The following is a 27,116-nucleotide window of genomic DNA, read 5'->3' as shown; positions in this document are numbered from 1 at the left end:
GAGAGCTAAATCAAACTTCACTGATTTCAAGGAATAGAAATGGCAAAATTGGACACTGATATTCTAGGAATTAGGAAATTTTTTTAAAAATGGGATGAGTCCCTTTAAATCTGAATAGTACCAAGTCTCAACCTTGTGGGTGTGTAAATTGCAATAAAAAAGCAGAGTATCAAAAGGTATCAAAGTCTATATTCACGTACCTCTCCACACACTAACACAAGGATCTCAATTTAAGACAAACACAAGCTAATGAATATTACAGTGATCCAAGTCTATGTTACAATTACAGACAAAGAGGAAATGGACCAATGGAGGAAATGGATTTGCAACACTTGTTGACTAAATACCAAAAAAGATGTTGCACTAATTATAGGAATGCTGAAGTCAGAAATAGAATGGCATCTGGAATTAAGTTGGCCTTGGTGCATGAAATGAATTAGAAAACAGATCAACAATTTTCCTACTTTGTTGCTCAGCAACTTTTTCTAATTTATATCTTCAACTATTCTACGTTTTCTTTAGTTTCTTCTTCAGTTTTGATCCTTCCTTAAATTCAAGAACTTCCTTTGCCTGGTCCTCCTCCATCATGTGGTCCTTTTGAATTCCTTTCCAAAGTCCCTAGAAACATCAGTATAAGACTGTGATTTCAGGAGAGAGAGATGTGGGAAGGCAATAATACCCTTAAAACATCATATGGTCTTTGGTGATACTGTTTTTTTTATTACATACATTCACTGAAACTAAACAAAGACCAGACAAAACTTTCTGTGAATTTGGAATTATCTGAATTTCAGATAACCTATTTGTACCTCCTCCATTTTTTACTTTAAAAGTTTGTTATTTGGTTCATGGCAGTCAGTCAGATGTTCGGATTGGATGTGGACTCACCTACTGAGTTCTTCCCAGGGACCTGTGATAGGCAGATGTTAAGGTTTGATAGTGTCCAAAGTATCATTGCAGGATGTAAGCTGTTCCAAGTAAACTAAAGCTGCCTTTTGCAGTTGACTGATGGTGATTTTATCAATGCTAATGGTGTTCAAGTGGTGCTCCAGATCAGGGGTGAAATGCTCCCGGTTCAGACCAGATCGCCCGATCCGGTAGTGATGGAGGCGGGTGGTTCGGAGAACCAGTAGCAAAAATTCCTGACCCCCCCCCCCAATGCCCAGCTGAGTCGCACAATCATCAGAGGCTTTTTTTTTACTTTTAAAAGCATTTTTTCTACAACCTCTTCAGCCCAAAAAATGCTTTTAAAAGTTAAAAAAAAAAAGTCTCTGATGATCACGCAGCTCAGTTGGGATCGTCAAAGGCTTTTAAAAGAAAAAAACCCTTTTTTTTCTTTTAAATGCCTCTGACGATCCAAGCTGAGTTGCCTGATCGTCAGAGCCTTTTGAAAGCATTTTTTTACAACCTCTTCACTGAATAAGTTGTAGAAAAAAATGGTTTTAAAAGTTAAAAAAAAAAATTGGCCACACCCACCCAGTCACATTACCCCCCACCAAGCCACGTACACAGAACCGGTAGTAACAAATTTTAGATTTCACCACTGCTCCAGATGTTTGAACTGCACCCAAGATGTCTATTACTATTGGTACTCTCTCTGCTTTGTTTTCATCATCATCATCATCCTAGCCATCGTCTATCCACTGAGGATGAAGGCCTCTGTGCTGTCCCAATCATTCACAAACACACACACATAACTGAGGTTTAGTGAGTTTAATATTTCCAAGTAACTACCTTCACCAAAAAAAAACCAGAACTGTTCCAATTAAGTCCAGCCATGTGCAGACCAATACTAGTCCAAGGGAACAATAACCAAAGAGTCCACAAGGCACTTGAAAGTTTCTCAATCAAATTCACCAGGCAAACCTAAATCCACAACACAAGAGAGTTCATGAGGCAAGAAAAGTAGGGCACAATCCAAGTCAAGGCCCAGTGTTAATCCAAAGCAAGGCAGGACTCACAACCAGAAAACACACAGCTAGGAAACAAACATGTTGTTCCCATCATCGCCTCCATCAGTCTGCTGTGCTAAATAGCAGGCTTCTGGTGCAGCCCATCAAGAAGGGTGAGGCTTTGTCCTCATGAGTAAACTGGCTGACCTTCTCTGCTCCTGCCCTTTCTCTGCCCTACATGTTCTTGGATCAGGTGCAGAAAGCAGTTCCTCCTCCTCCTCACTGACCGGCTGCAGCTGCATGTGTCAGGGTTCCGACCGATGTGAGTTGACAGCATGCTTTCCCCATCTAGAGCCTCAGCCAAATCCCTCACAGATGACTGCTCAGAGGCATCAATCAACTTAGCTTCTGACATGCCAGGAACTGGTTCAACTTCCCCCAAGCTGACATGTAGAGCGGTATCTGGGGAAGCGTCAGAGAGTCATCACAGCCTCTTCCGCATGTTTCCAAACAAAATGATCCTGAGCAGTGGTGACATCCAATTTTTTTTATTACCGGTTCTGTGGGTGTGGCTTGGTGGGCATGGCTTGGTGGGTGTGGCAGGGGAAGGATACTGCAAAATCTCCATTCCCACTCCACTCCAGGGGAAGGATACTGCAAAATCTCCATTCCCACTCCACTCCAGGGGAAGGATACTGCAAAATCTCCATTCCCACCCCACTCCAGGGGAAGGATACTGCAATATCTCCATTCCCATCCCACTCTGGGGCCAGCCAGAGGTGGTAGTTGCCAGTCTCTGAACTACTCAAAATTTCCACTACTGGTTCTCCAAACTGCTCAAAATTTCTGTTACTGGTTCTCCAGAACCTGCTGGATTTCACCCCTGATCCTGAGCTTTCTTTTGCCAGTTGGGCCCGCAATACTTGCTAATGTCATTGTTCCATTTTTTTTAGGTCTCTTTTGTGGATGCTTTTTATCAAGTGGAATCCATTCTATGACTGCCTTATCCACCTACTGTGTAACTAGCCCATTTCCATTTCCATTTTTTTTTTTACTCTCTTGATGATATTGTATATTTTCATTTGTTCTCTAATCCATGTGCAGGTCTTTCTATCATGTCTTGTGATGCTGAGCTTGTATCATTCCACGGCTCTTTTGCCATTCATAGCTTTTGTTTCAATTGTGAGGTTAGTGTCCATGTGTCACTGCCATATGTTAGAACAGGTAGCACACACTGATCAAAGACTTTCAGGCATAGGGGCAAGTTGTTCTTGAAAATTGCCCTTAACTTGCCAAATGCTTGCCAGCCATATTTAATATGCCATTCAATTTCCTTTATTGTATCACCTTCAGTTGAGATCCATTGGCCAAAGTAAGTGGTCTACTACATCTAGTTCTTCTCCAGATAGGGTTATTCTCTTTTTTAGATGTATTTTTAATCCAAATGGTTCTTCTACTTTGTGCAGCTCTTGTATGTGTCTTTGTAACTCTTCTGGGTCTTGTGAGAAGAGAACAATGTCATCGGCAAATCTTAAATGATTTAAATAGTTGCTATTGATTTTCATTCCAGCTTTTGCCCAGTCTAGTTTGCAAAATACTTCTTCAAGGCAGGCTGAGAAAACGATAGGGGATATTGTGTCACCATTTATTTTTCATATATTGATTGTAGTAAGTTTATGTAAGCAATTTCTACGCTTTGGTTGAGCAACGCATTAATTATTGCTTGCTGGAATACTGAGTCAAACACCTTTTGCTAGTTAATGAAAGCCATGCACAGAGGCATGGTGTACCCATTGTGCCTTTCAATCACTCATTGAACAACCTGGATGTGACCCATTGTGCTGTAGCCACTTCTGAACCCTGCCTCCTCCTTTGGCTGTGCATAATTTAATGTTCTCAATATTCTTTTTGCTATTATCTTGGTGAAAGCCTTGTAGATGACTGAAAGAAGGCTTATTGAGTGACAGTTCTTTAAATCATCTTGGGCCCTTTTCTTGTGTATAAGAATCACTTCAGCATTTTTCCATGCATTGGATATTTTTTCTTCTCTGAGGCATCTCGAGTATAGTTTTGCTAGTATCTTGTGTAAACTGACCACCAGCTTTCAGTATTTCAACTGTACCAAGGTTGTTTCCTGAAGCTTTGCCATTTTTCATTGATTTTATGGCACTTGATACTTCTTCTGATAAGATTCTGGCATTTCCTCTTTCATGGGTGTGGTTACTTTTGAGTGATCTTGATATTTGTATAGCTCTGAATGGAATTTTCCAATTATTTCTAACATTTCCTATCTTGTTCTATGCACATCTTCACATTTTAATGCAAAAACCTTTCTTGTATTTATAAGAAAAACTTTTGTTGTATTTTATGCTCATTAATCCCTTTCTTTTGTTCAATTGCCTTTTTCACAAGCTTCATGTTAAACTGACGTGTTTCTTCTTGGACATGTTTTCTGATGGTCTTGTAAAGTTCAATGTAATCCAATTTATTAGTGAAACTTCCAGTATTCTTCATTGTCCGTTGTTTTTTCATTAAATCAATAGTTTAATTACAGATTTCTGACTGTACAAGTGTTTTTCCGGCGGTGCTATAGATATAGCAGATTTGAGGATATTTTTGACTATTTGTTCATTTCAATCTGTAATGTTCATCTTTTCCAAATCTTGCAATACAGCGAAGCGGTTTGATAAATTAATCTCAAAATCACTGTGCTTTTCTAATCATTTCTCACTCTTTATTTTAGTTCTTCCTGACATCTTTATCATGTTCATGCACTCTCATTTAACAGTCTATCTTCACTTTAACTTGTACCACTTTATGGTCACTTCCAACATTAGAGCAATTGATGACAATACAAATTGCAGAATATGGTTTTATCGCTTGACATGATACAGTCAATTTCGCTTGTGTACCCATGTCCATTTTCTGCTAGCCTTTTTCTTGTAAAATGAATTCATGATCTAAAGTTCCTGTTCTTCAGCAAAATCTGTCCCTGAAGGACAGGAACTTCTGCTTTCTTTTACTACAATTATTCAAATTCTATTTGCAGGATCTTTGTATTTTGTGATTTTTCTCCCTTTCTTCTTAATTCTATCTTTCTATGCATTTGCTCTTAAGGCTTGGTCTTATGCAGCTTTGTCTCTTTATTCAACTTTCCTGCTCTCAGGCATTGCCCGATCTTGTTACTATCTGCTTTGCCTGCTGTTTTGTTTAATATAATGGCCATGTAATGCATTGTCTTTCCATAGCTCTTTTCTGTTCTTTATTTGGTCATTCTTGTACGCCACTTTGGTCTCTCTAGTATTCAGTAAGCCTTCCCGGTGTTCTAACTTCAGTGTATTTTCTTCAATACCCTTCAGATATTCTTCCAATGCTCTTTTTCTTCTTCTATCATCTGAGCTACTTGCAACTTTCCTCACCCACTCATTTTCTTGGTAAATAGAGTCTGTCAACATTGCTGTATGGATGAAGGGCATGAATCATTTTCATTATCCATCTGGTGTTCCTATCCAGGGCCTTTAGTTCTTCTAGAGTCCAGCCCACTGTTCCAGCTTTGTATCTAATGACTGGAATTGCCCTGGCATTGATTGCCTTGGTGGTATATTTCCTCCACTGAATTTGGACTTTAGGATCTTCTTCACTCTCCTCATGTATTCACTTCTAATGTTTTTCTTGACTTCAGTGTGCTTGATGTTGTCAGCTTGAAGGATGCTCAGATATTTTGTAGTGATCATCTTCATCCAGACTCTTGATGTGATTTCCGTAGGGCATGTTGATTCCTTCACTTTTCACTATTTTTCCCCATTTGATGGTGAGGGTGGCGACAGTGTCCAGCTGTTATTCTATTTCAGATGGGCTTTTTCCATGCAGCTTCAGATTGTCCCTCTAAAGGATATAGGGTAGTCTGGCAGATGTTTTGATGTTTGAGAGACATGGCCTGAGTTATTCAATATTTTTGACAGAGAAATCAGTGCAATAACAAATAGTAATGGTGATACATATCTCCCTGAAATATTCCGCTTTTGATACTAATCTCTCTCATTCTCTCACCATTGATTTGTAATATTTTCCATTGTGCCACAGATCTTGGGCAAAGCTTCTGCTGTTTCTATTGACTTGTGTTATTTCTAGGCACTTGATTATCCAATCATGTGGCATGGAATCAAGTGCCTTCTTGTAATTAATCCGTACTACATTCAACTTGGTCTTGCTTTTCTTCCAGTTTCCCAGAATCCTTTTGTCAACCAGGAGCTGAATTTTTGTTCCTCTATTGTTGGGGCAGTTTTCTTTCTGCTCAGGTGGAAATAACTTTTTCTCAGCTAGACATGTTGGACTGTATTAGTTACCAAATGTTAGCAATTTGAAAGTTGTTAGTAAACAGGTAATTGGCCTGCAGTTGCCAGGTGCTCCCCTTTTGCTGGATTTTTCCAGTCAGGTTTTTCAACCAAAAACCATGTAGTTCATCTTCATCAAGAGCCGAGGTGGTGTAGTGGTTAGAGTGCAGTACTGGAGCTACTTCAGCTGACTGCTAGTTCAGCAGATCAGCAGATCAAATCTCACCAGCTCAAGGTTGAGCCTTCCATCCTTCCGAGGTGGGTAAAATGAGGACCCAGATTGTTGGGGGCAATATGCTATTTAGTATACTGTCTTTGGTGTAAGCTGCCCAGAGTCCTCGGAGAGTGGGCGGCATAGAAATATGACAAATCAATCAATCAATCAATCAATCAATCAATCAATCAATCTGGTGTTGATCAATTATTGATCTTCTTTGCTTTTTTCCACCATTTCTGTTGCTATTACAAATTCTTTCATTTCAGTCTTTTTAAAAAAATTATTATCCACCCCCTTTAGCCAAGCTGTTGTCTTATCATATTTCTTTGGCTTATCTCATGTCTGCATCCAAAATTGCACTGTGTCTTCCTTGTCAAGTGTTGATTGTTTCAATGCATTATCTCAATTGATGGATTGGTAGAAATGTTTCTGATTGGATTGAAATTGGACACTTTGCCTGTAATTTGGGATTGTAACTTCATTCTGCTGATCTTCTTGGCTGTAGCTGTTATTTGCTGCTTTATTATTTCCAATTATTCCTTGATCTTCCTTGTTTTTAGGTGATATTTCTTGACCCAGTATTATTTGGTCTTGTTCTTCAGGTTCTGTTTTTTCATCTGTTCGTGCTTGCATCTGATCACAGCTTGCCGATCTTATTTTCCAGCCCGATCTTCCATTTTGGTAGTGTACCATTTAGCTGTTTTTCCTCTTTATTGATGTTGCATCCCAGGTATTCAGTTATAACTGCAGCTATGCTTTATATGAGTTGGATGTTTCTTGCAGTGAGCTGGTGTTTATATTTGCTATTACAGTATTGGCATCTTTCAATGCTTGTGCTAGCTGTTACTTTGGAACTTCTTTGGAGGCTTCAGTGCAGGCAACCTTATTCTGTGTTTTTGTGAATGCTCAGTGATTCTTTGTTTCAATTCTTCTACTACTTTCATTAGAGAGCTTTGTGGTTTCTGAGGCAAAGAATAGAGTCCTGGTTTCCAAATATAAACAATTCAATAGCTGTGCTGGCTTCTTCTACTGCCAATTCCCCCTGGTTTGCCTTTACAATTTGAGTTACTTCTTCTAAGGCTGCTGGCCCTGGTTACTCAGTCAGAAGCCATGAGTCCTGGACATTTTCCACCAAATGTCCAGGAACTCCAAAACCTAACACAGTTCCTGTAACCTGGGCAATGACCAAGCTGGTATGCGTCTCTTTTAATTACGTCTCACAATATTTTTATGGCAGAGACTCTGTTCGTCTGTCTCCTCTAGTGAGGAGGAGGTTGAACATTTGCCCAGATGGAACATATTAACTTGGCTGGAATGGATGTTGCCCAAAGGATGCTTGATGTCTTCCATCTGGGTGTTCTTGAGTTCTTCTTCTCTTAACATCCCAGGTACTCAGGACAGAAACTTGCAAGGCACGACCACCTGTATCACATTCAAATTGCTGGAAGCCTTTTCCTGACTGTGATCTCCAGACAAGAAGTGGATTCCAAAAGCAATTTCTTCAGGAGCATCATTGGTGGTGAAAGAGAATTTTCCTAATAAAGATAGTCATCATGTTACAATTTCAAATTGTATCAAATTTGGACCAATTGCCGCTGTTGTTGTTAAATGAAGAGGTGTAAAATCTGATGCCACATGACTGCATCTCTTAGCCACAGCAATCCAGCCAGTCCTGGTTGTCCCAGGTTGGATTAAGCCATAAACAGAGGGAGTCCCAAAATGGAGTACAGGTGTCTTTGAATTCACTGAAATAGATTAAGAAGAAGTAGGTTAGTACAGAATCACGTTAGTACAATCCTGCATTTGAGGAGAAACAAGATCTTCCTATTTTGAAAATATATAAGTATTTCAATGAAAAAAACAACACACACATTAAATTAGGTTGACTCAGCCTTCCATCCTTCCGCGGTGCGTAAAATGAGGACCTAGATTGTTGGGGGCAATAGGCTGACTCTGTAAACCGCTTAGAAAGGGCTGTAAAGCATTATGAAGCGGTATATAAGTCTAAGTGCTATTGCTATCACAGCAATTTTATCCAATGAAAACTAGCCAAGTTGAAAGATACAATAATTTAAGTTGATGAATAATATCTCAACAAAATTTAGCAGGCAGAATATTAGCAAGATTTTTCATCACATTGGCCTTTGGAACAATTCAGCCAAGCATATCAAGACACACTAAATTCTATTTCTAATGCCACAAGAGAGTGCATTATATCTAAAATCTCTTATTTCACGGCTGAATTTTATAGCTTAATTATGAGTCATCCTTGGCTCTTCCACATCCCTGGTATAGAATACTGAAGAATTTGAAAATCTCAGAAAAATTCATGGAAAAATTAAGAGAGAAATTTTGTCTTCACTTTTTTTGCATGACTCCTATGTAACTCTCCTATGAAACAGCTTCCCAATATGATTATTTCAGGTATGTTCAATGAACATGGCATTTCATCTTTGTCTATGTTGTATTTGGTAAACATTTTTGGATAGGTATACCTGAGAAATCCTGAGAATATTCTTAGACTCTAATTGCTCTCGTCTTTCTCTCTCTTCATGAACGTGGAAAATTTCGCTGTTGTAGCAGAAATGCAGATAGCAACAAAAATGTAAGTTAACCATGAAATACTCCAATATGAAGGCTTAATTTAGCAACATTTCTAGACATTTTTCCATTTAATTCACTAGATTTCCTCTTGGACTTTAAATATGAATTTCAGTGGTGCTCTTTGATTTTATTTTTAAAGCTTTCTGAAAGTAGGGTCCATTCACTTACAATATAGTTGTCAGTCGAATGGATTTTCCCACAGTCCCTCAAACTGCAAGGAAAACTCTTAGTGTGTAGTGCAAATCTAATTTCATGACTGCTGAGGCCTACTCATGCTGAAATCAATCCCTATTTTAAAGTGGCAAAGAAATGTACTTTAGTCCACTTTTTTTTAACAGCAGCAAATATTAAACACTTGGCATATGAAAATCTTGGTGCTAAGATAACTGCAAGTCCTGATGAGTTTATTTTAAAAGGGCAATGGTATAGTATTATTTTCTGCATTATTGTTTGTTTTATCAATTTAAGCTTAAAAAGTATAAATATTACTTTAGCATTCAGAATCAGAAATATTGACCATATTCAGAATGATGCAAAGACATATATCAAAATACTTACTCCGTCCCCACTACGACCTGTGATTGGGAATCATCATCTTCTTGATTGGAATACAAAGTAACCTTGTTACCTTGACACCTAGATACTGAAAAGAATAACCATTGTGTTGCAAAATTGATTTTATTTTTACTACCAAATGTTGCATGATAACATTTCAACAGAATAAAAATACGTAATGTCTTAAAAACTGTATCATTTACCTTTTGTATGCAATCAGGTGTTTCTTTGGACTGTTTTCTTGCAGAGCCTGAAAAACGTTAAACAAATATTTTAGAACGAAGTAGAAAGCCATCAATTGAAATACCTCTATTTGTCTCCAAGAAACAGAAGGACAAATCTTACCATCTTGGTCTTCTTCCCCAGATGGGTAGAGATACGAGATGGGAGCAGACGTCATCAATTGTCTGCTCCTGAGCACTTACCGGTTCTTTTGTCTTCTCAGTTTCTTTTGAGACCTCCTGTAAAAAGAAATTGATGAAGTACAATCCAACTTAACTTTTAATGCATTATAAAATCTCGCTTAAAGAGATTGTTCTAATTTCTTACTATCATGTATGATACAGTCTTCACTCTGCTGATGGCTTTCTGGTACTTTTCATATTTGTCCTTCAGCACCTTGTACTACATTTCCTCTCTGTTGGCATCTCCTGGCAAAAAAACCCCAAAAGAACTAGAATTTAAGATGAAATAAATCACTTTTCTTTTTAGAATGAAAACAATTAAAATGTTGTTAAGTTTCACCTCTAGCCAGCTGCAGGGATAGCTGAAGCTCGCTTTAGTTGCTCTGCTGTTAAAGTGATGTTTTAATGGCACTCTTCTTCCAAGATAAACCTTGCTGTACAAACAATTGACAGGGCCTCCAAGATAGTGTTGATGACAACATGGTCTGAAGCTAGGATCCTCCCATCTCTAGTTTAGTGTAAGGTGATCCTGGGCCTTGTGACTACTAGTTGAATGAATTTTATGCAGCTGTTTGTAAATCGTCAAGACTTCTTATGGAGTCAGCAGTATAAAAATGCTATTAAATCAGTCAGCCTGAGCCAGCTTCTATCCATCTTTCATCTGATTCAGTTATAAGAGAAGACATTGCTACATCTACTGTTCTGGTTCCACTGTTGTGTATAGTGAAGTTAAATTGACAAACAACATAAGATTCAATCTCAGCTTCTTCATTTAGAGCCTAACAGCCCCAAACACTTGGTCAGGACTTTCACCAAATCCCTGGCACATCCCAAGACTACGCATTGGTTTTCCTCAGGATATCAGTGATCCAAAACTGAGGGATGATCTCCCCTCAGCCGCTTCATGTATTCAAGTGAGCAGCCACTGGGTGACTTCTTCTCTCCTCCCTTATTTCCAAGAACTGGTACAACCCACTCTGGACATAGCAGAATTACAAGTTGCTCTCAACTTCCTACCCTTGTAAGCAGTCCAGGATGTTTTGGTGAATAATACTGAAGTCCCTAGAAATGTAAAAGACCCAAGAAAGGTCCTGAACCTGTCATCCACAAGCAAACAATGCTGTTTCTGCTCAAGTCTTGAGCCCTACCACTTTTTCAACAATTTCCCTAAAGAAATTGCCAAAGAAGCAGAATTTTGAATCCTGAACTAATCCTTGAGTTACACATGCAAGTTGGCAAGTAAATAAAGAAAACTGAGAATCGCTTACCTCAAAGAGGAGTTTCCCCGCATAATAGAGGAATGTCTCCATCCCTAATGCCCTAAACTAAACTAATCCTAAACTAAAATAAATAAATAAATGAATGAATGAATAAATAAATATTATGTGTATTCTAAGTAAACAAGTAGATTAAATAAGGTAATACTGAAAAGTTAAAAAAAGCCAAAACCTGATCTAAGCTACCACTACTCAACGTACACACAAAGAAAAAGTGAGCAACTTTCATCCAGCCCACCCAAATACTTTATTTACTTCCCCTTTGTGAGCTCATCTACCTCTCAGCACCTTTATGAAGCGTGACCTCACAAAGGAAAAGCAAAGCAAACTGATGGGCTGAATGAAGGCTATTCAGAGTTTATTTGTTTTTCAATATTTCAATATTGGTAAAAATGTCAGTACAAAATCCTGTTGTTGTATTTGGTGGAATCAGAGGATTAGCTAACAAGAAAAATGTCATAGAAAAATTAGTACCAGTGAAGAAAGCAGGGAGATCTCTGGAGAAATATGCACAATTTAGAAAGGAAAATGGTGCAGAGGAGAGAATTGGAGAGATTTCTGTAAACTACAGTAGGGCTCTTGCTCCACCATACTGTACTTGCCTTTTACTCTTGGGAAAAATAAAACTTCAAGACAAACACAATATTCAAACTTAATTCAGCAACAGCCCTTTATTTTCTACCTGAGCTGTTGATATACATACTGCAATATGTTGCATGACTGTTATTTACTGTGAAATGGTGCACTTTTCTCCCTGTTTTTCTGTCCACAGCAGAGCCTTTTGGATGATCAGAATAAGTAACAGAAAATCTATTACGTTTAGGGAGCATCTGTGTATTGAGCATTAAAATAGAAAGTATTCCTATAAAGTGAGTCATGATGATGTCATTATTTAATCCATACAACACACTGAATCTTAATGACAGAGGGTGGGTTTATGCAACAATTCAAAACTTGTGTTTATTAGCTAGTTTGTGGGACAAATGTGATACCTATTCATTGTGCCCAACCCACACCAAATTAGAGAAGGCTGGATGACCAATAGCCTGAAGTGGTTTTTTTTAAAATTATTATTAACTAAATGCAAAAAACAAAAGAAAATACACAAATTTAAAAATTTAAAAAGGTAAAAGAGAAGAAACAAACACACAAGATGTATATTTACAGACAATAAATTGATGCCATAGTTCATTGCAGACATCCATAGCTGATCTATAATAATCAATTTTTTGAGATCATGTTTGCATTTCTGGTGCTGAACAGTAAGTCTTCTGATTCTAAGTCTATTTTCTTTGTCAAAAAGTAAAAAATAAAGTGTTAATTTCACTGCATCTCCAATAATAGTTAAGATCATTTCAAAACATCATTTGTTATTGAAAAAGGCTGCAATCAAAAAAATTCAAACGGTTGAATTTTTTTAAAAAAAAATATTATTGGTTAAGGCATGCAAGCAAAGCAAAACCAAAAAAAGAATTATATGTATATATCTAAACAACCTAAAAAATTAAAAATCAAAACAAAAGGTTATTTTAAGATAAATAAAAAGAGCATTCTAGAAGCAACTTTCCCTTTCTTCAAACCCCTTTTTCCCCAGCTGCTAATTGCTACTTGTATATTTTAATCCTACTTTGGACATTATTAACTCCTATCTGTTTGGATCACATTAATCATTATTACTAATGAAACAAGTTCCCCTGTGCACTTTCCCATTCATACAGAATCATAACTTAAATCTGAGAATAAAGAACATTTTCCCCAATTTATGCCATTATAGCTTAAAATAGCAGCAACTTTCCTTTCTCTCACTCACTTCCAGATCAGTTCAGGGCTACAAAAAATGTTATGACAATGTCAAACGTAACAAAGCAATTAAGTTCACAGCATATTGTCACCAATAACATCAGTGGGACTTCTTGGTTTTGGTTTGCTTTTTTACTTCCAAAAAGTCATCTCCCATCATTCTCTGTTTTCCAGAGTACAAAGTATTGGTCTGCTTTTACTCAAATTTGCGGAAGCAAAGCCAAAAAGGGATAGTAGCTAATTGTTTCCAGGTCCTCTATTGCTTTGAGGGGAAAAGTGAGGCCTCTGCTCTCTTCTACCTTTAACAAGGTTAGTTTAGGTCTGCATTGTCCATTGTTTTTCTATATACAATACAATGGGAAGATTGGATTGGCTGTGCTATTCTGCCATGTTTTGTGGTTCAAGTCAATAAAAAGGGATGAAAGACAAAGAAGTAAGCCCAGAATAGCCCATATGAGTTAGGAATATTTGCTTCCCTTTTTCCTTTCCACTCCATTCTTTTCTGAGCTAATTTTGGCCTCAGTGATTTCCCTAACCTTTGCCTACACCAGGGGTCTGCAACCTTAAACACTCAAAGAGCCATTTGGACCAGTTTCCCACAGAAAAGAAAACACTGGGAGCCACAAAACCTGGGTGGGTGTGGCCAACTCCACATCACTCACTTCCACCAGTCACATGACCCCCCCCTAGCCACGCATACCCAGCCGGTCATTAGGGCAGAGAACCAGTTGTTAAAAAAACACCAGGAACCACAAAATCCTTCTTACATCTCTTTCTCCCTTCCTCCCCCCTCCCCCCTCTCACTGTATCTCTCTCTGTCTCTCTCTCTCCCCCTCTCTATCTGTCTCTGTCTCTGTCTTGGCTGCTTCTCCATCCACCGCCGTCGCCCTTACCTTCTCAGGCCAGGCAAGGAGTGACTGGGAGGGGAGGGCTAGGGGCGGGGCCAGCCAATGGTGGGATCACCTGACAGGGAGCCACAGCAGAGGGCCCAAAGAGCCGCATGTGGCTCCAGAGCCACAGGTTGTTAACACCCGGCCTACACTCAGAAAGTTGCCCTTCAGTCATGGCTGGTGCAGCCTTGTGGTACTGCTAGTCATCAGGGAGTTGTTGCAGCGAGATTGTGGCAGATATGGAATTCAGTACTTTGAAATATGTCATTGTCATCGGCTGGTGCTCAAGTTGAACCAAGTGATTATTTCCCCCTGCTTAAAACAGACATTCATAAACATATAGCATACATGTTATATGAAAAATGTATATTTGTGTATCAGAGGTGGGGAACTTTATGACTTGTGGACTTCAACTCCCAAAATTGAACTCATGGCTGGCTCAGGAATTCTGGGAGTTGAACTCCACATGTCATAAAAGGGCCATAATTCCCCCACCCTGCCTTAATGATTGATGTCACCCAGGGAAACGCCTTGGACTGATTGAACAAGAGATTTAATAGTAAAGGTTAAATAATGATCTGAGTGATTGTGTTCTTCACTTTCGATCCCTGGGTGGAATGAACTTTATTCAGGCATATTGAACTTGCTTTCCCCTCACTCTTCTTTGAGTGAAACCATTGGGCCAAACCTTTTCACAGCTCCTTTTCCCACTATTAGCAACAAATAGGGTTACTCTGAGCCAGTTTACAAGATGAAGAGATATTAGAGTTATCATTCCTCTTGTGAAAGAAAAGGAAAACGGTGGCTGTTAGCAGCCAACAAAGCAAAAATTCCTGCTTTCTTGGTTGTTGGCAGCTACAAAAGGGCCATTCAATATAGAAAGCAGTACAGGATTTGCCATAAAAACCTATATTTACCTATTTTCTTAACCAGAATCGAGCTAAAGAACTACCACTGCTTTGAGGAAGGGTGTCAAACTCGCGTCACAGTGGCGTCACGTGACATATCAGGATTTTTATTCCCTTTGCTAAACTGGGTGTGGGCGTGGCCAGCGTGCGATGCATCTGGCTCGCAGGCCACCAGTTTGACAGCCTTGCCCTAGAGCAGTGGCTCTCAACCTTCCTAATGCTGCAACCCTTTAATACAGTTCCTCATGTTGTGGTGACCCCCAGCAATAAAATTATTCCTAAAACCATTGAAAATATGTTTTCCGATGGTCTTAGGCGACCCCTGTGAAAGGGTCATTCGACCCCCAAAGGGGTCCTGACCCACAGGTTGAGAACCACTGTCCTAGAGCAATGACAAGCTGATCCTGTCATTGCTCCTGTACTGACTGAATTTAGCCCTGCAAGTTGACAGTTTACTGATTCAGCTCCCTACCAGAAAAATAAGCTTACGTATTGCATTTGCATAACTAAGTAATCAATAGTAAGACGTCTACGGAGATCCTCAGTCATCCAGATCATGGTTGTCCCAAAGATCCTTTTTTTCAACAGGCAACTGGACTTTCTGGTTTTTCTTTGAAGATGTTTCGCTTCTCATCCAAGAAGCTTCTTCAGCTTCTACAGCAAGATCCTCCTTAACTGAACTCCATAAACCCTCCTAAAAGTGTCCTCCTCTACTTGTAAGCAGCTAATTCAGCATATGCTGACTCCAATTGTTAGGTTCACCAGAGCCCCGTGGTTCAGAATGCCCCCTGAAGGGAAGAGGCAGCAGCACCATAGAGCAGACAGCTAAATTTAACAGAACAGGGCTGCCTGCACACTAAGGGACTCTGCTTTCTACTGCTTTAAGAAGTGAAGATTCAGAAGCTACAGCTGGCACAGAAGGCAGCAGCGCGGGCAGTTCTTAGGGCCCCTGAAGTGGCTCATGTTACTGCTTCATGAACTGCACTGGGTGCTGGTCTGTTTCCAGGTGCAATTCAAGGTGTTTGTCATCATCTACATGGCATGAGTCCAGTCTGCTTGAGGAACTGTCTCATCCTGATGGGACCATCTGCCTTGGCAGAGGGAGCAAACTGTGGATCTTGTCAGCCAAGGAATTTCGACTGGCAGGATCCAGAAGAACCTTCTCTGTCATGGTTCCTGCCCATTGGAACCTCTTACACCCTGAGGTGAGATTGGCTACTACCCTCCTGATGTTTCGAAAGAGCCTCAAGACTCGAGGTGGTGACTACTTAAAATTCAATGCCACCTGCCCCCCTCCCTCTGTGTCCAGCTTCCTTCTTTGCCATCTTGTCTCCTTGGTTTTTATTGTTTAATGTTTTTATTTGCTATGTTTTTATAATGGATGATTTTAATGTTTTTCAATGTGTTTATGTTGTAAGGCACCCAGAGTTGTTGGATACAAGATGGGCAGTGAATACATTTTATGAATGAATGAATGAATGAATGAATGAATGAATGAATGAATGAAATCTCTGCATGAAAATTGTTCCTAATGGAGTAAATCAGAATATAAAACCAGAGCAACTTTAATTACACAAACTAAGGGGTGCTCAGAAGATATGTGCCTCAGTAGGAGGTATTTTTACTTTTTCCCAAGCTAGTTTGGGAAGGGAATAGGAAAGAATGATACATCTAAATCCACCTTTGTGAACCATAGACCCTAAAGCTGGATCTATGGCTCCCCATTAACAAGAGGGTTTGCTTTTGCCAGAGCAAAAGCCAACCTGAGCGAACCTACCAATCAATGTACCTAAAATTAAAACATAACCATTATCAAAACGATCAAGAGACTCAGGAGTTTTACTTGTTCTCTTTATTCAAGTATTTCACAGCAGTTATATTACAAATTACAGTAATATGTTCAAAATATCCAGAATTTTAAAAAATTAAATAATTTACTTAACTAATGCAAATAAAGTCAAGATGCAAAAAAGCATAACACAATTCTCTGAATGCAACTTATAGAATCCAAGATTTATTATAGCTGATGAAGTAAATCTTATTTTATCAAAAAACAGACACACATGAATAACCCAAAAGACATCCCCACTTCTGAAGTAAACCAATGTACAATACAGAAAAAAGCAGGTACAAGCTCCAATTCAAGCTTAATGTTGAATTTATATAAAAGGGAGAGAATTATGAGTTGCTGCACATATCCAAATATGACCTCCAACTTAACAAAAACTAAAAGAAAAAAACGTAAAGAAAACACGGGAATGTAAATTGTTAGCAAAATGAAAACAAAACAAAACCAATCACCCAGTTATCCTATAATAAATACATTGGCATATGAGAAAACTCAAATAAGACTGAAAACACAAAACATAAATTAATCACAGCTGAAATTCAAGCTTGCAAACACAATTAACTCCACAGCCATGGTTATCTTAGAGCAGTTTCATCATTATCCCCACAGAAATTTAACCTCCGCCTGGCCTAGGATGTGGCCTTGCACAGGAGTTCATTGGTGATTCATAACAAGATACAGGAATTGAATTTATTGCCAATTCTCTGTGGCAAAACAAGAACAAAAATACAAAGAGTGGCAACCTGACAACATGAATAGAATAACAGATTTAACTCTACAATTGCTAAGCTATTAATAAAGAAAAGCAATACATGGTTAGTGTGGTTTTGGAGCCAGAAGGATGGATATATAATTTTATTCATGTTGCCCACTAACACATTTATAGAAGCTAATTCTTCTCAAAAATCTATAACAATTAGAGGAAGTTCCTCACTTTTTTTTATCAACATTCAAAACTACAAATATTTTTTCCCCTCAACTGATAAACTGGAAGCATTTTTAATGCCAGACTTGAATTTAAGATGCTCTTTTGAAAATTATTTGACAACTATTTTAAAGGATTTAAACTTGTACAAATTTAACAATTTGTTAAAAATGTATGCAGTTTTTCTTCTCACAAGTGCTGCTGCTACTTGAACTAAAGAATCATTGAACTACAATATCTTAAAAAATGCTGCAAGAACCTGAGACTTGCAAAAAATCATTTTACCAGAAACTTGCTACAAAAAATCTGCTACATTTTATTTCTGAAAGTTTTATAACAATCCTCATCATAATACAAAAATGCTAATGGACTGACAGCGAAATGGCCTAAGCAGATATAATGGCAATAAATATTAACAGAAAAATGAGAAAGTCCCCCCAATCAAGTTTCTAAAATGAAGTACTAATTTAAAAGGTTTTGATTTTAATCGCACTTTCCCACCTAAAAATACAGCATTTCTACAGAAGTCACGTTCAGAATAGCATCCCTCAATGCCTCTCAGGAACCCAAGAGCCAGCGAGCGAGTGAGGTTGGCCTGGGGAGGCTCAGCTAGAAGGACCAGGCCCGGATGTCAACTTGCAAATAAAAAAATGGGAAGGAATTACTGGTGTAGCCGATAGCCAGAGCCTGATTCTCAGTTGCGGCCGGCACACGGGGTGACAAGTACCTTAAGCTTCAGCATGTAAACGGCAGCAGGACAGATTACAACCTCCCGTAAACACTGTTGGTAACTGAAATACAAAAAAGCTGAGGTAGCTAAGCATCTCTGCTGTAGTCCAACATTGGGCGATTTCATTTTTGCTTCTTGGAAGCAAAACACAATGAGTTGCATATTGGGGGGGGGGCACTGTACTCCCTCAACTACAGTTTATATTATAAAGGGATATTAGTTTATAGATGACACTAAGACCAAGAGCCATGGGACCATGCTGACCTTTACATGTTGATCTGAAACAAATCTGGGTGAAGCAGATTGTTGGCTGCCTGGAATGTCCTCTTCCTTTAATTCCTAAAACAGGAAAAGTGTCTGAAAACATTCAACTATCACTCAGCTCTGGAGAACGGCAATATTTCAGGGGCTAATTCAGAAGTTCAAGAACTAACCATTTAAGGCTACTTGGTCATTTTCTCTTTAATACTGTCCCCAAAATGAATTGGGGTGAATCAGTTTGGTCTAATTCATATGAAGATGAAGGACTGCAGGACCTACTTGCCTTTCCTGTCTATGACCACCCAGCAAATCTTCGCTTCCACATTAATGGAAGTTTAGAAAGAAACCTGTTTTTAAGGACTTTGAACAAATAAAATGGAGCAACATCAAAAAAAAAAACAAAACCCACACAACTATAGCCACTTAAATATCCACAGTGAGGCTTTTTTTTTTTAAGGAGTATAAAGTTATTTTAGAAATGAATACATCTTATCATTTAAAGATAAAATGAGATTAAACTCATTTTCATAATTTGGATTATCTGGAGAGCAACAGAGAAATGTTAAAACATAATACTGGCTGACATATGACAGTGCAGGAACCTGAAACTGTTCTTTGGGAACACAGGCTTTTAAAAATAACTAACTCTGTCATTGGCTACAATCTCAACTTTTTAATAACTTCCTCCTCCTCCTCCTCTTCCTCTTCCTTCTCTTTCTCCACCATCACCACTGACTAAAAAGGCACATTGAAGGCAGCTCTAAAGAGCCTCATCTTCATATTATTGTATACCAAAGTCAATTCCTTTGTACCACAATTCTTCACTGCCAGCTTTAAAAACAGGCTTCTGTCCTTTACCTCAGAGAATAAAAAAAAGAAAAGCAAAAAAAAAAAAATCTTGGAAATTGCCCACTTAAATAATCAGATCTGCTCTATCCAGTTTGTGGGTGTTTTGTCAGCCTGCTCCAGTTTTGCCTGAAACTTCTCATAAGATAACACATGTAGACAGCAGAAATGAAAGCAGTTTCTGTAGCACCAAAAATCTCTGTGTTGTGGCATTATATTCTTTATTTATATCAAGATACAAATATTTTGAAGTTCTGTTTGGTTCTTGTAGGCTGGCTGGTTTCAGTTACCTGAGACGATAGCACCAAATTCATAACAGAACGTGAGACCAAGAGCGAGCATGTTAAGACCAAGGCTCTGCATATACTTGGTGCAAGTGGAAAGCGAATGGCTCAGAATGACTGCTCTCCCATGAGCAGCCAATGAAAAGACAAACCCGCACACCTTGGAGAGATGTGTTCACAGGAATGTTTCAAACATATCAACTGTTCTTTCCATTTCCTGGAAGGAAACAAGATTATTTGATTATTCATCACCACTCAGAGTAATGTTAAACAATAACATTTCTCTACAGAAGTCTTAAGAAAGAGACTTCAATCTCTTTAGGGTTCTAAGAACTTCCATGCTCTTCATAGTAGTGCCAAAAACTAAGAGACAATTTGCACTATAATTTGGATAAACTTTACTTAGACAAGAGCATCCAACATTAATAAAAATGACGTTTTGTCTGCTTTGTCTAGTGGACCTTGAATGATAAATTAAATAGGAAAGTAAGTGACAATCTTTACATTTTCTCTTGGAAAACCGAGATAAACTTTCTCATTAATATATTTCACAAAGGATGTAATTGGATGTTTTGTTTAATTTGTTTAATACTCTATTCCAGAAAATCACTTCACAGATATATGTTTAACCTTGAGAAATCACACCAATGCCATTTCACCTTAAGAAAAGTAGACAGTTATCAATCAATCAATCATGGATCCATCTTTCAATAATCACAATGGAATTAAAAACTAAATTAATTTTACTATAGAACAACATTCCAAAAATCAATTACCATTATAACATTTTCACTACCAAATTAAAAAATTGACAACCACTGAGGGAGGCATGGCTTGCGACTGGCGGAAGGACACAAACTCTGGAGCTCCAGAGTGAGTGCCGACATCTCAGCTGTTTTGGGGTCCAAAGAGGACCATAGCCGTAGGGTCAGTGAAGAAAGGGGGCACAAGCTGGTGTGGACAGGGAATCCGCAAATTCCCTGTAGCACCAGCGAAGAGCCTTCAACTCTACAGCTGAGAAGATAGCCATTGAGAGCTGTTACAAAGCCGGAGCAGTCACAAGGGAAGGGAAGAAAGAGGAGAGCTCAAAGTGTTTAAACAACACTTAATGCAATATAAGCAAATTCTGGACAAAATTGAACAGAATTAGGTGCAATACTAGAAGAAGTGCCTCTGCCCTTTATCAGTGGGGATGGAAAGACTGCTCTTGTTGTGATTGTGGTGCTGATATGCAAACAATTAAACATATTATGCAAGATTGCCCACAATATGTGTTCCCTAGAAGAACTGCACGAAGCAACACCAGATGCAATCGCCTGGAGAGCTGAATTGGATATCCAGTTATGTTTTGCATATAATTATTTGGACAATGTGCATATGTCTACTTCTCTTCTGTCATGTTCTCATCTTACGCTAAATAAATATAAATAATATTGAATATGAAACAAAACAAGTCAAAACATTTTTTTAAACAAAGTAAAGTAGTCTAAACACTTTTAAAATAACATTTGTTTTCCTGCTAGCAGAAAGCTCTCTGATACACAACTAGCTGGGCTTGCCTTGACTTAAAGAAGATCAGATGAATCACTTACAGCATGTTCTAAAAACAGGTTGCAAACTTACTTGTACAAGTTGCGATTTGTCATAATCTTTACGATGCCGATAGATGCACTGATTAAGTAGAGAGTAGAGCCTCTCCAGCTGGTCAACTGTCAAGTTGTCACTTTTTTTAACCAATAAATCGAGTAAATTCTATGAAGAGAAGTTTGGAAAAAGCTCAACATTAAGTTTGGAGGCAGTGTAACATTTTGCTTAGTAACTGTTTTATGTGGTAATTATGTGATCTAAATTACTAGAAAATTTGTATTGATTGTCAACTGTCAACTATGTGCAGGGTTGAACGATGAGGCTTTAAAGATTTGTTTATAGATAAGACATGGGAAGAAGATATTTTTGTTGTTGCATTTTTAGAAAAAGTGATAAACTATAGCAGTGATGGCTAACCTCTTTGTCATCGCGTGCCAGGAGGGGGGGCGGGAGAGGTTCGCGTGCGCGTGTGCCCACACCCATAATTCTATGCGACCCAGCCTGCACATGCGTGCGCAACCCTCCCTCCCTGCTCCTGGCACGCGATGGCCCGGTAGACCCGTTTTTCTTTCTCACCTGGCTCCAAATCCTCTCTATGCATCTGGGGAGGGTGAAAACAGCCTTCCCCACCCCCTCGGAGGTCCTCCGGAAGCCTGAAACGGCCCATTCCCCAACTCCCAGTTCGACAGCCTCTCTAAGAGTCTCTGGAGGCTGGGGATAGCAAAAAAGTCACTTCCTGTCCAACCTGGATTTGGAAAACGGGCCGTTTTGGGCATCCGAGGGGGTGGGGAAGGCTGTTTTTGCCCTCCCCAGATGCACAGAGGGGATCTGGAGCCAGGTGAGAAAAAAAAACAGGCCTCCCCCCCCCAAGGCAGGAAACAGCCTGTTTCCCTACTTCTGGTGGGCCCAGAAGGCCCGAAAATCAGCTGGCCGGCATGCGCATGCGCGCCAGAGCTGAGCTGGCATGCCCACTGATATGGCTATGCGTGCCATCTGTGGCACGCATGCCATAGGTTCGCCATCACGGAACTATGGTATCAAAATTGAAGTTACATTTGCACAGGACTTTCTGGAAGGAAATGAAAAGAAGGTGATAAAAAAATAATTTGTGGGACATTATTTGATGGGGTTAAATTACAGTTTGACAATTGTCTCAGGTAATCCTTAATGGAATCTCTTCTGATTAACATTGAATGATGATGCTTTAAAGATTTGTTTATAGATATAAGACTTGGGAAGAAAATATTTTCTTTGTATTTTTAGAGAAAATGGTAAGTTATTGTGTAAATAAGTGAAAGAAATATAAAATTTACTTACTAGATTAAAGTTAAAATAGTTATTGTCATTTTTTAGTGGATTTTTGCTGATTAAGATTACCGTATTTTTTGCATTATACAACTCTCCGGACCATAAGCTTTTGGGGAGGAAAACAAGAAAAAAAAATCTGCCCCTGCCTCCCATCCATCGGTATTCATCTGGCTAGCGTTGTTGCAGCAAGCAGCAAACAGCCTGGTCAGCTTCAGCATGTTATCGCAGCCTGATTTAGCACGAGCAGCTGATTGGTGGTGAGATCCCACCTCCCGGAATACAGCTGATCAGCTGTTCAAGACCGCGGGGATCGCCACCGCCTATCACCACCACAGTGTGTCCCCTTTTCGGCCTCCACACACCCGTTTTGGCCTCCGCATGTCCCATTTTTGGCCCTTTCCAGGCGGCGGGATTGATGCCACCAGCATAGCAACAGTGGCGATCCCTGCTATCTGAAATGAGCCGAAAACAGGACGTATGGAGGCTGAAAACGGGGCACGCAGAGACCAAAAACAGCTGGCGGGTGGGGGCTGGCAGGTGGGTGGGGCTTTGGCAACATTCGCTCTATAAGATGCACAGACATTTCCACCCACTTTTGGGGGAGGAGGTTCATCTTATAGACCGAAAAATACAGTAAATGGTAAGGCTTTATTGATTGTGAATACATAAATATGGAATGAAGAGATTGTTAAGAGATGTTAGAGAAGTTACTGAAATTTTTTGTACTTCTCTTGATGAAGGGGAAAGTAATTTCTTTATATACTTCTTCCTTTTTTCTTTTATATATTTTTCTTCTCTCACCCATACTTCTCCTCTCTGCACTTTCATCTTTTTTGTATTTTCCTTTGTATTAGTTTTTATCTTTGTATTTTTAAACTCGAATTTACAATTAAAAATTATTTCAAAATTCTATATATTAAGGGAGTCTCTATTTTTTGGTTGAGCAACAATACTAAATTATAGTAATTTGATACAACTTGACTTTATGAAATACATTTAATATATAGTGAAACAGAAGGGGACATATTTTTAATTTTGTAACAGATACTTGGGAAAAAGAAAAGAGAAAGAACAAAATTCTTTCTCTTTAAGAATGTATATCCAGTTAACCTTACCATTAGCCTGACACGGTCAACAACTACAGGAGGTATAGGGTCTAACTGTTCCTCTGGAACTTGTGTCAAAGTTTTCCGAAGTTTCTTATTTTTCAATGTACCTGCAAATAAATATGGATGAGATTACAATAATTCTAAGATGTTATTCAACTGCATTCCAAGCAATTAAATTTATTAAATGGAAATATTTGGACTTAAATAGTTCTCGTTAAACTTGTTTTATAGAAAGTGGAGGCAATGACAACATGGCTATTTAGTTATTTTTCATCATTTTCCTTCTCCACCCATCATCAAGGCTAATATTCCTCCATAGAAATGGGGGAAGTCACAATGAAATTTCAAATCAACCTAGGTTAAGCCTTTCCTTCCCAACTTCTTCTGAATTCATGTATCTATCCAGTTGACCAGATGTTCTGAGGTTTTTCCAAATATATAAATATTAATAATATTATAAATTAATATAATTTATTGAAAACCTCAGAATGTCTGGTCAACTGGAGAGACGCATGAACAAAGAAGTTGGGAAGGAAAGGGTTAATCTAGGTTGATATGAAATTTCGTTGTATCTTGAAGCCAAGATAAACTTGGTCAAAAATGATTTGAATCAAGACAGACAGACAGACAGACAGACAGACAGACAGACAGATAGAAAACAAATAGATAGATAGGTAGATAGATAGGTAGATAGATAGATAGATAGATAGATAGATAGATAGATAGAGACACATGCATGCATGCATGCATGCATGCATGCATACATACATACATACATACATACATACATACATACATATATATAATCAATCTTGATTCAAATCATTTTGAAATCAGCTTCAAAACATAAACATATTCCAAGCAAAATATTTTGCCCTAGCGCTGTGCAGAATTCAAGTGCTCATCTTTTTTGGGGCTTCTGTGCAAAAACATTTCTTCCAAATCATTTCTGAAATCCTATTCTGCATTTACCTCAATTATGAGATGAGGAAAAGAACAAAAAGTATTTCATGTACCTTCTTTATCTGATTCGGTTTCTTTAGTTTCCATATCTGTGCTTGGTGATTTCTTTTCGTTATTGCTGCACTGTGAAATCTCACTACCAGATTGTTGTAGTACATGTTCTCCTTCCGGACTATAATTTGAAGCCTCTGATTTTTTGGGAGAGTGGTCATCACTTGTTACCCCTTGTTTGGGTGTACCCATATCAACAATAAGACTGACATTCGACGGTTCACATTTGTCATACTGACATGGTGGAAGAGGTGTGCCTTCAGAGGCCTCACCATTTAGATGGTCCCTCTGGGAACCCGACTCCTCCTTAGAACCCTCTTCTACATTGATCATAACCTTGTTATTTACTACCAAGGATTCATTGGAGCTCTCTTCTGTAGACGGAATGCTATTTTCTTTCCCGACTGTCCCATTATCAAGTCTCTGTTCTCCATGAATATCCATGACATCACATGATGACTCATCGTTTGTTAGAGAAAGATCTCCAGTTTCCTCTCCGTTCTCCTCAGTGCAGTCAATGCTTCCTTCAAGCTCCCCATTTTCCAGGAGTTTGTTATCGTCTCCTTGATTTTCATCATCTGCAAACTTGGCATCATCTTCATCTTTTTTCAAATTATTCACTTTTCTCTTTTTAATAATCCCTTTCCCCCACTGTGAACGTCGTCTTGATTTCCTTCTCAATCGAACTGTATCATGAAAAGACAAAGTATCATTTAATCGACTTCATTATTAGATATTTAAATAATAGTGCTTTTTAATCTATGAGTAAGATATTAATAAAGTCAATATTGTAATATTAAAATATCACCTACCATGGTGATATTAAGATCATCCAAGGTACCTTTGATTCTAAAAAAAATTTTTTTAAACCCCTCTGTACATGCATTAGTCCAAGCAAAATATTGCAGCAAACTTCTGAATAGAAATATTTTATTCTGCTACCCCAAACGGAATGATCATTACTGCAGGGTGGATTAACAAAATGGAGGCAGTTTTTAATATTTTAAAAAAATAGAATTGTAGTAATTATGTGTTGAAAACCAATCCATGAAGCAGAAATCAAAGAATATTATTAAAAATGTAATAGTGTAATTAAAAATGGATTAATTCCTGATTGTATGATAAAATGGGCACAAAATATTCAGGAACCAATAATGATGGAAACTTGGGAAAAAATATGGGTTAGAAACGTAAAATTTACGCAAGCACAAAATTTAAGAGAAAATTTTTATAAAATGTTTTATAGATGGCATTTAGATCCTAAAAAGTTGGCTTGTATGTTTCCAAATTTACAATCTAAGTGTTGGAGATATGATTATGATGATGCCACTTACTATCATATATGGTGGACTTGTAAAAAGGTTAAAGCATTTTGGATTAAAATATGGTGGATTATCCAAAATATTCTTAAAAAGAAGATAAAGTTTACTCTACAATTGTTTTTGCTGGGTGTAATCACAGATTGTATGGTTATACAGACTAAATTGATTTTAAATTTAATAACTGTAGCTAGACTTTTGGTGGCGCAATATTGGAAGTAGGAAGATTTGCCTACTATTGAAGAATGGACATTAAAAGTAGCGAATTTGGCAGAAATGGGGAAGATTTCGGCATATTTGAAAGAACACTCACAAGAAAGATATATATCGGAATGGAGAAGATGGATTGTTTATATTCAAAACAAATATCGGACTAAAAAGTATCAAATAGCTTATGAATGAATAGAAAAATTAAGAGTATTGATGCTTAGTTAGTAAAAGGGGAGTTCAAGTGTGAAGAGGGGGATAGGAATCCTTAGTTTATTAGCTTAGTTTAGCATATGATTGTCAATTGTATACCCTGTATTTTGTTCTGGGAAGTTCGGGGGGGGGGGGGGAGGAAGGGAGGGAGGGAGGGATGGGGAAATACTTGTAAAAAAAAAATTTGTTTTTTTTTCTTTCTGTAAAACTCTTTAATAAAACAAAATGGATTAATTCCTGTCAAAGTTCAGTACCTTCAGAGCCTTGGTGTCTATTTTAAAGCAACTATAGATTTTTATAAATTTAACAGAAAAATAATGTTTTATGTGTAGCAAAACAGGATAGGTTTTCAACCTCTGATATGTTACGAACGATCATTATCCTGTCTGTATGATTCTATTTAAGAATTCCATCTTGAGATGTGGGTGGAGAAGCAATTTGAAACTTAAAAGAGCTTTTCTTCAGAGAAAAAGAAGCCATTAACAGGGATCAAATAACCAAACCAATTTCTAATTTATAAAGTAAGATTCAAAGATATTATAGAATTTGAGAGTTTAAATTAGAATGAATCTCCTAAAAGTAT

At 38.2% G+C, this 27,116-nt stretch overlaps 1 protein-coding gene and 1 long non-coding RNA gene across 5 annotated transcripts in view; both read right to left on the bottom strand.

Annotated features, from left to right (window-relative positions):
• Positions 1-4,969: 4,969 nt before the first annotated feature.
• On the bottom strand, positions 4,970-10,252 carry LOC117674145 (uncharacterized). The gene is made up of 5 exons (XR_004593710.3): positions 10,152-10,252; positions 9,806-10,063; positions 9,606-9,690; positions 8,939-9,014; positions 4,970-8,188 (listed from the first exon to the last, which is right to left on the bottom strand). It is a non-coding gene; the product is annotated as an uncharacterized LOC117674145 (long non-coding RNA).
• A 6,466-nt stretch (positions 10,253-16,718) lies between these two features.
• ATAD2B (ATPase family AAA domain containing 2B) overlaps positions 16,719-27,116 on the bottom strand; it is a 73,882-nt gene continuing 63,484 nt past the window's right edge. For all 4 annotated transcript variants that reach the window (XM_034432198.3, XM_034432199.3, XM_034432200.3 and 1 more), the window contains 4 exons: positions 24,797-25,480; positions 23,787-23,887; positions 21,400-21,528; positions 16,719-19,993 (listed from right to left, as the gene is read on the bottom strand). In XM_034432198.3, the coding sequence (XP_034288089.1) occupies positions 19,952-19,993; positions 21,400-21,528; positions 23,787-23,887; positions 24,797-25,480 (956 nt within the window). In that variant the 3' untranslated portion in view covers positions 16,719-19,951. The remainder of the gene's footprint in view (positions 19,994-21,399; positions 21,529-23,786; positions 23,888-24,796; positions 25,481-27,116) is intronic.

This window comes from Pantherophis guttatus, chromosome 1 (genome assembly GCF_059756535.1).
Source record: "Pantherophis guttatus breed Tessera chromosome 1, ASM5975653v1, whole genome shotgun sequence".
Taxonomy (NCBI): domain Eukaryota; kingdom Metazoa; phylum Chordata; class Lepidosauria; order Squamata; family Colubridae; genus Pantherophis; species Pantherophis guttatus.
This window is presented reverse-complemented; position numbering and strand designations above follow the sequence as displayed.